The sequence below is a fragment of the Camelus dromedarius genome, chromosome 25, assembly GCF_036321535.1.
Source record: "Camelus dromedarius isolate mCamDro1 chromosome 25, mCamDro1.pat, whole genome shotgun sequence".
Taxonomy (NCBI): Eukaryota; Metazoa; Chordata; class Mammalia; order Artiodactyla; family Camelidae; genus Camelus; species Camelus dromedarius.
Genome location: NC_087460.1, coordinates 1,978,693 through 1,993,603, shown reverse-complemented (window position 1 = coordinate 1,993,603; position 14,911 = coordinate 1,978,693). Strand labels below are relative to the sequence as shown.

The following is a 14,911-nucleotide window of genomic DNA, read 5'->3' as shown; positions in this document are numbered from 1 at the left end:
CCAGCAGAAATAGCTGTGATTTTAAACTACCCCCTGCCCCTCCCAAATTCCCGTACCCGGAGAAATCTTTTTCAACTTGCTATGCAAAGCCAACTGCTAACTTACTACGGCGGACACAGTCTACAGTTTCTGTTTGGAGACTGGATTTACCCACTCCTAAGAAAAATGGCGCATCTCACCATAAGGCTGACGCCAGACTGGAAAAGCTCATACGGGTAGAGAATCCGCTCATAATGTGACTTCAAAAGAGACCCAGTTCCTTTTCCTGGCAGATACCCCAAGCGGCTACCCACTTTAGACCATTTCTTCTCTTTGGTGACCATTTCAAAACCACCTTTGCTGGCAACAACCTGAAAAGAAAGCAAGTAGTTATTCAGGGAAAGAGGGAGATTCATGTATTCTGATTCTGCATCTTGTCTACTGAGCGGAAAAATTACTCTGGCCTAGATTACAAATTTCATTTCAACAAGTATCTGACAAAACTGAAACTCATCAACATGTAAAGTACGGAATAGACAATGATTTTTGGACATTTAAATTCTACTGCTTAATTAATGTTACTGTGCCTGCCTTCAGTGAACCTTCATTCAAAAACATTTAGTGAATTTACACTTTGCATATTATGCACCTTGAGAAAACTAAACACATACATGTACTCCACATCCACAGGGAATTCAAAATGTAAATAAGAATTAAAAACAGACCAAATACAGACATGGGAATAAATGTTACATAGTACAAAATGAACATAAATCCTAATACTGGAAAATACATCAACTAACTCACAGAATTTAACAGAAACGGCAAACAATGGCTCAGAGGTATTTTGGAAAAGGAGGCCATCATTTTTCAAAAAGAGAAAAGCTTTATATGGAAGACTAGGAAGAAATGATGGGGAAAGATTGGATTACAGCAGGTTTATCACAATGCAGCACAGACTGAGGGTAGGAAGTGATGGGATAAACTGGCCAGTTTCTGCTGAACGCTCACATCAAACCAGGCACAGCAGGAAATACAGGTACCAGGGCCCCAATCTTCTAGAAACTGCTACTGTTCATCTCTTACACACTAAGATACAGGCAGCTGTTAGCTTCGCTGATGACAGAAACTACAGCCAAAGCAGCCTTCCTCTAGTGAAACACCTGAAAGCTTGGTAGAAGCTCATGCTCATGAGCACAGGGCTGAATTCTTCAGGCTCTCTTATCTCAACCTCGGAGAAGCTCCTGCTGTTACTAAGGGTCAACCAGGGGAAAATTACATGGAGGAAAAATTTATTTTTCAAATTCTGTAGTGTAGAGGAAGACACACTGAGGGCGGTTTAGACAGAGGGCTGTCTGGAAGCAAATGGGTGAAGGAGAACGCCTTCCATTCACAGCTTCCCAGTGTTTCTACACCTGTTCCAGGTGCTGGAAATACACTGGCGAATAAAATGAAGATTTTTGCCCCATCGGGGCTTACATTCTAGTGGGAGAATAAACATAACATGTCAATTTCAAAGAGATAAATCCTGTGGAAGACATTTAAGAGTTGTTAACAAGCCTCCCAAGTAGGAACCTGAGGGCAAACTGAGGCAGTAAGCAGCCAGAAAAGGTCTCACTACAAAGCTGGAATTTGAGCAAAGACTTGAAGGAGGCGAAGCAGTTTCCCAAGCAGACACGCGGGGGACAGCCAGTGTCGAGGCCCCATGTGTGAGCATGCCGGCATGTTGACACAACCATAAGGAAACCAGTGTGGCTGAAGCAAGTGGGGAGGAGCAGTAAACGGCAGAGGGGAAACAAGCCCTCTCACTAATCTGTATCATCCAGTACAGTCATCACCCCTACATAACAATCCGCTTTGTGTTCAAAGCACTTCGAGCCAAATCTCCACCAGCAGTGACACTGCTGCATGGATCCTGGGCCTCCCACCAGTTCTCATGACTCCCGGCCTACGGCTGTGAAAACGACCCAGTCAGGGTACAGACAAGAATAAGACAAAAGTCTCTTACAAGGACATCGGAGCAGGACTTGGGATTCAGACGTTTATAATACTCTAACAATCTTATCAGGACCAATACCACAAAAACACACCAAACCTTACACTGGCTTTTCTTCACCTGAGACATTCAAGGATTATCATGCATAATTTCAAAATATAAACCATTTATTCCAAACATCTGCCGTGCAATTTATTACACCACTGTCATTAGAAAAATGTCACTATAACTGATGCCCTATGAAAAGGTACACGGTACACTAAAATTGAACACAATGAAGACAAGCCCTTAAAACTTAATGAAAGAGTAACATCAATCAAGGCCAAAATTTCACTCCAATGAAAAAGTCAGTCCAGCTAGTAAGAGACAACTTAAATAAACAAAAAGTAGTAGAAGTCTTCTATTTGAAAACTCACTCTCAAAGCTCCACTAAAAAGACAGTAAATGAACAAAAAGACATACTCCCAAGAGAACAAACAGACCAAGAGAAAAGCAAATGGATGAATGATAGCTCAGCAAGCAAAAACAGAAAAACAAACAACAAAGCCCCAAGCCTTGCAACAGAAGAAAGCCAAGGAGAAGCTTTTGCAACACAGAAGCTGGAAAGGCTCAAGAGATGGAAGCAGCAGTAACTTTACAATTAAATTTTAAAAGAACAGGATTGGCTGAAAACCTGTATAAAAGCAATCAGATCTCCTCCAGTCAGCACAGCCAGGTGACTATCCCTCTCCAACCCAGCAGAAGACTGAAGGTTTACTCTCAGGAGAATCTGAAAAGAAGGAACACTAACCTACAAAAGAAACAGGTAAGTAAACTGGAGCATCAGTCTAATAGTCTAACATCCAACTAATACAAAGAGTTCAAAAAGAGAGAAAACTGTCCAAGAATTAATACAAGTTACAAGATCTCAAAGACATGAGTTTAGATAAGAAGGTTTATCAAGTGCAATGAAAATTAACACATACCAGTGCCTATCACTGTGAAATCTCAACGCACTGGGAACGAAGAATAGGCCCTGTGCCTTCAAGACATAGAAGGTCACACACAGAGGAACAGAATTAGCATAGCACCACTCTTCTCAACAGCAACACCAGAAGCTAAATTATGGAGTAAAGCTTTGGAAGTACTAAAACAAAATGATGTACAATTTAATTTGGACTTCTAAACCCACCCAACTACCAATAAAGTTGAAGAGGAGAATATTTTCAGACAAGTAAAGTTTACATCCCATTTACATTCTTGCTCATCAAACTAGCAAAAGACATTTTCACCAAAATAGGAGTAAACCAAGTAGTAGGAAGACCTTCCAAACAAGGAGAGACGCAAAGGGAATTTCCAGAATGCTAAGAGCAAAAGAAGTTCTAGGCTGACAGCAGACATTAAGAAGAATCAATCTGGACTGAGATTCCAGAGGAATGGCTCCTAGAAGAAAGTGAAACTAGCAGATTATGGGAACGGTGAAAGCATACTGAGAGATTTACTCGCCTGGAAAATCTGAAAATAAATTTACGATGATCACAATGAAAACTTAAAAAATGAAAAAAGGAAGGGGGACTATTAACCCCAAGAAAAACAAAAACTGGTACGAGGAACCAGTCACAGCACACGAGCTGGCACAGGTATTAACGTGGCTGATACGTACCACACGTGAGGATGCTGAGTAACACTAACCTCCTTAATGCACCAAATTTTCAACCAAGAAGTAGGAAAAAAGACGGCAAGCTCAACACAGGACATCATACGTCAAACACAAGGTAGCATTAGCGGGTTGGTGCCATTTCTTTTGCGTACTGTGTAGATACAGCCTACTGATCTAAGTCACTAAAAATTAATCTCACAACAAATTTATGAAATAGGTTTTAAAAATAAGGTGAGAGATCTACCATTTCCACTTACTCACGCTTGCACGTTGCTGCCAAACAAATCCTATCTAGGAAGCAATGTTTCCCATCAAGTGTATCTGAAATTCTGAATTTCATAAATTCACTAGTCTCTGTTCCAACTTCTAAACTAAGCATAAGCCTTACCTTGCTCAAAGCATACAGATCCAGGATTTTTCTCTCCACCACAGGGATCTTCAGGGTAGATCCCTGAAGTTCCCAAAATTTTGCTAATTGATCCAAGAAGTCCAGTCTCACTCTGGTCATTGCCTAAGATTATTAAAATAAACAAATCAGAAATAAGAACTAAGTTATGGCTGAAAATAAGTGAGTTTTACTTAACAAAGGTAGTCATTTCTCTAAAGAAATTCAGGCTTCATTACTGCTGAGTCCAATCTTGTAATAAGTCAATAAAAAAGAAGCAAAATACTTCTACTAAATTTTGTTAAGCCAAAAAAGTTATTTTAATATGTGAAAGGGTCTCATATTTATCAACCAAAGCAATTTGTTTTTAAAGTTAACATTAAGCTAATCAGAAAATTTAGGATATCAGATTATTCTGTTCCTAAACATTCTAAGCCTGCCATTTCATCTGTAGATAACACGCACACTTCAGGTACACCAACTCTCCACCTCACTGATACTAAGATCCTTCATCAAGTATCTTATTACTAGGGACTAAAGTAAAAAAACAGATATTGAAATCTCAAAAAAATAAATATCTTAGGAGCATCAGGGGAGAAAAAAGAACGACTCAGCATGACATACTAAAATCTAAGATTTCTCCCCTGTACTCTGAAAGTTTTTGATTACACTGAAGAATCTCCTCAAAGTCTGGCAGGCAGGAACAACAGCAATATCTAAATAGGTCTCAACTTAGAAAATTTAAGAGATCAGTAATATTTAAATAGAGATCTTAATAAATCAGATTAAGAGTCCTAGAAAAGTTCAGTTAGAGCCCAAGAAAAGGAAAAAAACTTTGAGAACTAGGTTTTTTCTTGACAGAAGAATTTTTGAAACTATTTTCCAAAGACTACAGGATACAGAAACTTCCAACATTAATAAAAAAATTTTAGTAGAATAATAAGCACTCAAGAGGACAGAACTCAAGAATTCCAGGCCTCTCAAGCTAACCACTGGGTATTTCCACTATGAAAAACATGGCTGGAGATGGTTTCCCATAATCCCAGTTAAGTAGAAAAACTGTAAAAACTACTTTCAACAAAAATATTTTTTAAATCAGAAACTTCCTTCCATTCAGTCCCAATTAACATTAATTCTGAGCCATGAACATGAGCTTCTCCAAGTTCTCTACCTGGAACCCTCACATAAAGAATGGATCAGGAGACAGAAATGGTGATACAACAACACTCACCTCAAGTTCATTCAGGCGCTGGACTCTGGGAGTGAAACGGAAGCTTTTTACTTCACACGCAAACGGAGGCTGCCAATCCTAAATAGAAAAAAAATTTAACATATTGGTTAATAAGCAAGGAATGCACTATTCATTCCCTTAATTTATTCATTCCCTTAATTTGTGACTTGTACAAATCATGACAACAGATCAATTTATAAGTCATTACTGTAGAGACAGAAAAAGTACCATCTTTTTAGATAAAAGGATGTATTACTACTTATCTCCAATTACTTACCTCTAATATTCTAACATTAAAATTATCTACTTCCTCCTGAACCTCACAAGTCCCATTATTTACATCCCAATCATGCTTTCCCCAATTCAAGTGGGATGCAAAAAGCTTACATGTCAATACAGCCTCTAACAAACATCCAAGTCTATCAAATTATAGAGAAAATAGAATTTGAAAAAAACAAAAAAGGGTAAAATTAAAGACTAAAAAGTAAAAAGTACTCATGTAACTGGGTAACATGTTTTTCACTCGCGTGTAATGAGACACAGCACTTAAAAGTCTGTTATGTAAATGTTTTGCTCAAAGCCCAGCTTCCGGGTACCCAAATGTTTGTTTTTTTTTTTTAAAGTAAGCAAACCCACAAAACAATGACGATTTCCAGATTGGAGATGTAGTATAAGTGAAATGAGCACATTTCAAGTAGAGTTTCAGAGAACACAGTTTGACTTGCCCCAAATAATAGTAAATCTCTTTAAAAATGTGAAAAGCAGTCAAAAATTTTTCTTACCTTGGAAACTAAAGCAATCCACCAATACGGAAACTAAATTCTGCTTGTAAACATTTACTTTCAACAATAATGTGACACAAACACGTTAACAAATATATTATTTCAACTTTTTCTCAGTAGTAGAAAGTTATAAATGCTTTTTTTAACCAAAGGGAACCTTGAAGAGAATTTCTAATTCATTAAGGCAATAGAGTAGATGAAAATATGGTTTAGGAATAACTTCAGTGCTTAAGGTTTTGCCAATATTGGGTAATCTTCATAGAAAAAGAGTTAAGTGAAGCTTTTGGAGGATGGCAACACATTATAGAAATTATTTGTTAATCCTTTGCTTGTAACTGAGAGTCTGTAATCTTACTCAGATTCACTGAGCATAATGGAGTAGCCTGTCTGGGTTTAGAATCAAATAGACTGATCTGGATTCAACATCTCCTTTGCCACTGCCCAAGATCACACATCTGGTAAGTTATTTAACTCATCCAGACTGGCCTCACCTGTAAAATGAGACCTTATTTACCTGCCGGGGCTTCAGAAAGCATTAAATGAAACAAGCTATAAATGCTAAGTCAGCTCTTCCTCCTCCCTCCTATCTGAGCTCTTTTTATTCACTGTGCTGCACACCACTGTGGTAGTTTGTGGCAAATGCAAATGCTTTTTAAAACGCAAAAACAGGTAAAAGGACAGTATTTTATTTTCATTACTAGGAGACAAAACATAAAGCAAGGTGTCCCTTTAAGAAGCATGAAGGCAACGGTTCACAAACCTTAATGTGCATTAAGAACCATGAGCTACTTGCTAGAAAAGGAGATTCTAGAACTTCCATATCCAGAAACTGATTCTATCTGGGAATCAGGCCTAGGGATCTGCTTATTAACAAGCATCCGGCCGACCCTGGTGCAGGTAGACCGGGAACATGAGCTGGAAAGCACTGGTCTAGGGGGTAGAGAAAAAATCTTTTGACCTTGAGCGAAACCTCGGCCTCTTGGGGCAGTAATTCTCCCCAAACAAGGGGTAGTGTCTGCTTTCCTTACCGTAGACAGAGGAGATTATAATTAACCTCAAGGGAAACCCAGTTATTTGCAATATCTGCGATGCGTAAATCTTTGCCTCATGGTTCCTCACATGAAAAAATTTCTACGTTTTCTTCCACCTCCATTACTGACAAATTCTTTCTAAGCCCCTAAATTTAAAAAATAAACGCTGCTCCTTCTCCCCCAGGCAGGCTTTCTCGTCGCAGCAGTCATCAGTCTGGGGTTCTTGTCTGATGATACCATCCGAGGGGATAACCAGGACTCAGATTACCCCTTAAGAAAGCTTAGCCCTGAGATGAGGCCTGCAAATATTTAAGACGTCAAGCCCCACGGGCTCGGATAAAGAAACAGCCGGCGGAACGGCAGTCTTCACCACCGCACCGGCACGAGAGCGCTACGCGAGTCGTGTCACGATACCTGACACACCTCACGGGCCGAGACAGGCCCAGCGTCCGTCCCCCTCGTACCGGCTCCCAAGTTTAGGCGGAGAGGGCCCAGGGACACCATCTTCCGCGTCCCGAAGCGCCCACGGAAGACCCGAGAGAAACCAGGGCAGGAGCCTGGCGTCCAGGTGCCGAGAAACCGGGGCGAGTAAACGCCAGAGGACGGAGGGGCCGGGAAGTCTCGCCAACCCGACCCGACCCGACCCGACCCGACGCCGGTACCTTGGGCGGTCGGATCTTGCAGATGCCGGTTTTCTCCGCCAGGGGCCGGATGCGGCCGATGAAGCTGAGAGGGTCCGTGAACTCCTCCCAGCTGGGCTCGAACACCGGGCACTCCGGGGGCGGCACGAACTCCGCCGCGTAGCCCCCCGGCCCCACGCCCGCCATGGCGGCACCGGGCCCACGGGCAGGTGCAGAAGGGCTGGCGGGGACGCCGGTCGCGCTCACGTGCCCGGACAAGGGCCGAAGCCCATCTTCTCGGGCGAGAGCGCTCGACACCCACTCCACACGCGCTCCCTCAGGCGTTTGTTATTGTTTCCTTCGGGGCTTTTCCTCCCGGGCCGGGCTCGCCGGAAGCCGCCGTGTGCCAAATCCCGCCGCCGTGTGCCAAATCCCTCCGCCGCGCAGAAACAGGATCCCTCCGCAGCTATGCGACGCCCGTTGCGCGACCTTCCTTCTCCGCCGCCTTCCCGGCAACACAGGTCGCCCCTCAGCAACTCGTCCGCGGAAGTTCCGCGCTGCTGACGACTCCCACGGCGCGGCCCCGCGGCCCCTCCCACAGGGGCGCAGGGGCGCAGCCGGCCGAGCGGGCGCTCTTCCGGCGCGGAGGCTGCGTAACGCCCCGGGGTCAGAGGTTCTGATTCCGGCGAGGAGAGCCCGGTTCCGCTTTGTGCGCAGGTGAGCCGGGGCACCAGCCGCCCGGTCCCGCCGTCCTGCCGCGGCCCGTCTCTGTCCAGATCACCACCCTCCCCGGCATCTCTTCTTAGTCCTTTCACTCGTATTGCCCCTTTCGAATGATCTCGGCCAGTCGCTTTAAGGCGTCCCATCTCCACGGCAACAAGTTCGGGTCCAGCCCATCCCCCCGAATCCAACCAGGAACTGATTTCGTCCACAGAGAAGCGACTGCCCTTGACCTTGCTTTTCCAACCGTTGACAACCCCCGAGTCTTCTCAACAGCGGTCACTCTCCCCGCCGCCCTGCGCCGTCAGCCTCTCAGTCGCCTGTTCCAGCCGCGGCACCTGTCCTGGGCCTACCTGTCAAAAAATCTGTATGCCGGTGTCCATCTCCACTTCCCCACTTCCTCCAGGTTGCGGAGAATAACGCAGAAAGGATTAAAGAAGAAGCCATGAAAGAGTGGTTCTCGTATTAAATACTTACCGGAAGGCTGACTGACTTCTCGGGCTTGTTCTACTCCCTGTGCAATCTCAGCTTCCCGAAGGATCTAAACTGCCAGCTATGGCTGATGACTCCCAAGTCTGTACTTCCAGTCTGGACTCCTGTCCTAAGCTACAAGCCAGTACATCTAGCCACCTACTGGACAACTCCACTTTGATCAACTCAGGGTTCCTTGAACTCATAGTTCCGCACTGCTTTTTCAGTGTTTCCAGTTTACATGAATGAATTCATCCATCTACTCAGTTGCCTGAGCCAGAAAAAGAAAAATAATCCTTAACTCCTGCTCCCTCACTACCTGCATACAGTTCTGTGTCAAATCTGGAGATTCTATCACGTAAAAGTCTTAAGTCCACCCATGTCTCTCCATCCAAGTTACCACTATCCCAATTTATGTTCTCTCTCACCTGGGCTATGATTAACAGCTCAGTTCTTGCCCCCTGTCAAATCCCTCTCCACTCGCTGGTCAGACTGCTTTGTCTAAAGTCCAGAATTCTTCCTGTCATTTTCATCTCCAAACTCAACAACTCCAAACTCCTTCTTTATTATGTGCTAACCTACTCCTAGGTTTCCCCTCATACAGACGTTTTTGTGGTGGCTTTAATGCACCATGTTTTCTGTCACTTCAGCCTTCACAGATGTTACCTGTCAGACCCTACCCCACCATTTCCTCTATGCCCTTTCTGACTAAATTCCTACTGGTTCTTCACGGACCAGATGAAATTTGAAGGCAGTCTTCAGGAGAATTCCATCTTGCTGGAGGAGGCTGACTTTAATTCTATTCAAGCTTTAGACTGATTGGATGAAACCCACTCATGGAGAGCAACCTGCTTCACTCAAAGTTCATTGATTAGATGTTAATCTCATCCAAAAGCACCCTCCAAGTTAACGTATAAAACTAGACATAACACAGGTTAATGTAAATATATTTTATGAATAACAATATTTTCCAAAAGAAATTTAGTGAAAAGAGTGGCATTGGTTTACATTTTTTGAAAATGATTTTAATATTTAGCTTCATGGGATCAAGGTGGATTCTCATATCTGTTTCTACACTCAATCTGTTGTGATACGTTGTTTGGGTTAAAATATATGAAGAAAATCCAGCATGACACAGATGTGAAGGGAAAAAGGGAGGATTTTTTTTTAATTTTAGCCTTTTCAGACCATTGTAATTTCTTAAAACCTAGCAATGTGGAATCTATAATTTTTTCAATAAACTTTTTTACTCTGTTACATTAAAATGGTTGTCAACATTTGTCCTTGAATGGGGTTTTTACACAGTCATGATTTTGAAACATTATGCATTGATCATTTGGACAATATTAGCTCACCAAGTTCTACAGATCTTCCAAATGTTGATGCATATAATTATATATTATTTTTAAAAATCACAAAAATAGCACTTTTCATTTCAGGAAGTTGAGAAGCTGTCAAACTCATAGTAACAGAAACAAATTTTTCAAAATAACTTTCACTTGAAACCTCAAATTTTCATTATCAACAAATACTGTCCATTGTTTCCATTGAAGAGATGGGCTCACACTGTTCATTTTCCCAAAAAATGTCAAATACCTCACTCTGAACAACTACCGTTTGTCTGTTATGCCTTCTGGTGTTCCATGAGAAAAGTGGCTATTTTAGCTGGTAAGTGCGTCCCCTTGAGAAAATCCTCCTGCAGCAGAAGCACATCATGTGGACTTCCCACTTTCTCACACAGACTTAAAGAAGACATGTATTCAGGACTCCAGGTTTATTAAAACGAGTCATTTTTATTGCTTCAAAATGGGCATTCTTAAATAAAACTGGCCTTTTGTTTTTTCAACCATGAGTGTGGGTGATGAAGACTACTACCATGGTGTGGTGTCACCCCTGTGATGTGTGCTAAGGGATCAGCAGTGTCACCAGCATCATTGCTTTTGCACCATTGGTGCAAATGTTACCGAGGTTTTGAAAAAGGAAAATTATATCTTGCTATTAGTATGAAAATACTTTTGACCTTAAGACCTTCAGAAAGCAGCATCCGAGGGACCAACAGGGGTCTAGCAACCAACCAGGGTCTATAGACAACACTTTGAGAACTGATGCTTTATCCTATAATTTGAATGAACATAATAAAGGAGGAAGGGCTGGAAGAGACCTGCTCTAAAGAGAAGGGGGGAAAGTAAACAACCTAGTAGAGCAACAGTCTCACCAAGAGGTCTTTGCTTATTTAAATATTTAAACATTTAAATTTGTACATCGTGTATGTCACTAGGTTCTTCTAAACCTCAGTAAAACGGATTCTCTTACATACTTTAACATTAGGAGAAATCAAGTGTAATTAACAAACTCTTAAATTCATTTAGACCAAAATAATAACAGCTTATTCTGTATCTGGTGGTCTGTGATTGAATTCAATTATGTTCAACAGTTCAATTCAATAAATTGAGGTCTACAGAAACTACTTGTAAATTATCACTTTTTACGGTTCTCCTTTAATTAAATTATCAACAACTACTTTCTGATCAGATTATTTGAACGCTCATATTTTGTCTATGTCTACCTTTCCTCAAAGTGCCCACAGGTTATGTTTCACCCAAGATATTACTATTATTTACTTGAATATGATTTACATTGATATGACCTTGAGTGGCTTTCTAATCACCTATCCTTTTCTACTGAGCAGATAAAGGATTGTTGTAAGGCAAAGCACAAGATTATCAATGAATTTAGATGCACTGTGAATTGCGGTGTTCAGCAGTTAGATAGATCATGAATGTATCAAAGAACATCTTGTTATTGCTTCCAGGAAAATATCACATATATTTCAGTTTACAAGGTCTTCTGCTGTCTTTCCTGGATTATGATTTAGTTCTGGATTTTAATTTGATATCCTCTGTTCCAAATGGGTATAAATGACAAATTGCATTTATTCCCTAGAATAACTAGTGGAACTTTCAAAGCATACTGTAAAAAAAAAATTTAGGCAAAACATGTCATTTAAATCTCTAAATCTGTGTTTACCAAAATATTTGTATAATTTGTAAAGCAATGTACCAAGAGCTTCTAAATGTAAAAACGGAGTGAAGTACTCTCTCATAACTGGCTTGGATTTTCCCAAATTTATTTCAAGGATTTTATTGATAATTTTCTATACCACAGACGGTGTCATAGAGGACAGTGAACACAGAGCTTTCTCTATTATGTACCAACCTAGAAATGATAGTACAAATAATAAAAATAATAACAGCGAGGAGATGATAACATCAGTCTATCTTCTCTTTGTCCAGTGTTTTTCAAAATTAAAATGCAGGTACTAATTATCTTTGTTTCTTGGTGTAGGCTCCATAAACAGGTGTGTCCTTTTTGAGTATGCATATTTCCTTTAATATGTTTGTATGTTATTTTCTGTTTTTCTGTGATCTCTCAGAGGGCTCTTATATCTTAAATTCAGCAGTAAGTGAAGGTGGGGCATATACTAAATACATGCTCCTACAATTATATTGATTCTTATTCTGAACTGTATTATTGTCATGAAGCCCATGATTTCACATCTCCACAAGTAAGAGAAGTTTACTCTTCTGTTATTTGTCCTAAGCTAATTAAAAGTTAATTAATTAATTATTTTGTTTTGGTGGGAGGAGGTGATTAGGTTTATTTATTTATTTATTTATTCTTGGAGGAGGTACTGGCAATTGAACCCAGGACCTCATGTGTGCCAAGCTTGTGCTCTCTACCACTTGAGCTATACTCTCCCCACAAAGGTATTATTTTTTGGGAAGATAATAATACTTGCACTAGAAAAAGAAAAACCAGCACATGATGCTAAGAATGAATGGGGAGAGAGATTTGAGAGTTTTCATAGCGTTGGTAAGTGAGTAAAACTTGGAGAAAAAGGTGGCAACAGTATAAAATGCCACAAAGAGATCATGTGAGATTAGACAAGAAGTGGTCATTAAATTTAGCAATTAGTAGATCATAGAGCAGTTTCTATAAAGTTAGGGGATCCGAATGCAGTTTCTGTGAGTTGGGAAGTGAGTGGGAGGGGAGGGAAATGAGCCAAGCATAGACTCAAGATTCTTAGTTGCCGAGTGAGAAGTGGGGTTGGGGAGGGTGGAAGCTGCTAAAGGAGAACTAAAGAAAGAGTTCACAAGCTGGGAGGGGTGAGTATGTCTGAGTGCCAGGAAGAAAGCGATGATGGAGACTGGGAGTTGAAGACACAGGAGAAAAATCTAAGTCCCTAAGGAGGTAAGAGGAATGGGAGCGTGGCAGGAGGAGGGACCGCCCCCTCCCACGCAGGGAAGGAGGCAGGCGCGCGCAGATGACGAGGAGGTGGGTGAGCAGGAAAGAATTTGAGGTGGTTGGCGCCTTTCTTTGAGAAGCAAAGAAGAAGGGACCGAGAGGGCTGCCTTAGGGGCTTGCCGAGAAGGGTGACTCTGTAAAAGGGCTCCTGTGGAAATTAGGAGGAGCAAACGCTCCCTGAGAAGTGTGGGTCTTCACTGCTGAGGGCGTCCCTAAGGCTGCAGACCGTGAACTTACGGGGACGGCTTTTCCTGTAAACGTGAGACATGCCCCCGCACCACACTTAGAAGGCAGACGGGAAAAGGAGCCTCAAGCGTGCGGATCCTCAGCACGGTTACACCAGGAAGACGAAGACAAAGTGAGGCGAATGGCAGGAACGCGCCACCGGACTAGGCTGAGCGGGAAGCGAGAGGGTTTATCGAGCTACTGTCCCCCTCGGGCTGCGTCTCACAGCCTCCCGTGTTCTTCCCCGTGCGCTTCCCACTCTGATTAAAGTTAGCTACTCCTGCTAGCTTCCCTGTCCTGGGTCCGGCCAGTTGGAACCTTTAAATATCTCCCATGTCCCTCTTCACATTTCCATCAATGCCACCCTTCTTTTAGGTCTTTCCCCTCATATAAATTATATGAATTGTCACTATAGCCTCCCACATCTTCAAGGGTGGTTATTCGTTGATCTTCTGCCGCAGGAGTGATGTTTTTAAAATTATCAACCTGATACTGGGTGGTTGCGAGAGAGGGGTGAGTTGAGAATGACCCTTTGGCATTTTAAGGGAGGATGACACATGAAGCGGGATCTGGAACACAAGAAGAGCAGTGTGACAGGAGAGGCACACACGTGGGGAGGAATGTTATACGAGCGCTCATGCATTCAGCAAGTCACTGAGCATCGCTGTGTGCACTCTGCTAAACGCTGGATGCATGATAATGAACAAGAAGAAGAGGGGGAGGGTATAGCTCAAGTGGTAAAGCGCATGCTTAGCATGTACGAGGTCCTAGGTTCAGTCCCCAGTACCTCTCTAAAAACATAATAAATAAACCTAATTACCTCCGCCACCTCCAAAAACAAAAAAAAAAGTACAAAGTATGTCCCCTTACAGAGCTTACCTTCTAGTTGTGAGGGGAGACAAAATCATAAGCACTAGCAAGTAAATATGAACTATACTAGGTGGTGAAAAAGTCTTAAAAAGTAGAGAAGGGAGGACATGGGAGGGTGTTAAGGGGGACAGGTAGTCAGAGAAGGGCTTAAGATTGATGACATTTGATAAACAACAAGGTCCTACTGTATAGCACAGGAAATTATATTCAATATCTTTAATAACCTCTAATGGAAAAGAGTATGAAAAAGAGCGTGTGTATATATATACACACATGTATGGCTGAATCATTATGCTGTACACCAGAAACTAACAAAACATTGTAAGTCAGCTATACTTCAATTAAAAAAAAAAGATGGATGACATTTGAATAGAAGCTATGCTGTAAAACAATGACAACTTGTGGCATAAATATCAAGAAAAGGAATTACTTCCAATTAAGGAGATGGTATTTGCGTTGGCCTTGTAGGAATTTTATGAGTGGAGATTCAGGGAAAGGTGAATGCAGACAAAGCAATGAGTGTGAGCAGAGCTGGAAAGTGCATGTTACATTCAGGAAATAACTGGTTATTTATTATAATAGAGATAAGTGGGGTCAGATTGTGGCAGTGTTTGAACGCCACGTTACTATGCGGACTTCATTGTCTACTCCGTGGGG

General features: G+C 41.9%; 1 protein-coding gene across 4 annotated transcripts in view; it reads right to left on the bottom strand.

Moving 5' to 3' along the window:
* The window catches only part of KDM5A (lysine demethylase 5A), a 65,594-nt gene extending 57,313 nt beyond the window's left edge, over window positions 1-8,281 (bottom strand). For 2 of the 4 annotated variants that reach the window (XM_064478908.1, XM_031444356.2), the window contains exons 1-4: window positions 7,706-8,281; window positions 5,231-5,308; window positions 4,003-4,125; window positions 180-350 (exon numbers count right to left, since the gene is read on the bottom strand). In XM_064478908.1, the coding sequence (XP_064334978.1) occupies window positions 180-350; window positions 4,003-4,125; window positions 5,231-5,308; window positions 7,706-7,870 (537 nt within the window). In that variant the 5' untranslated portion in view covers window positions 7,871-8,281. The remainder of the gene's footprint in view (window positions 1-179; window positions 351-4,002; window positions 4,126-5,230; window positions 5,309-7,705) is intronic. The other 2 variants (XM_031444355.2, XM_064478909.1) reach the window with 1 other exon arrangement.
* Window positions 8,282-14,911: the final 6,630 nt, after the last annotated feature.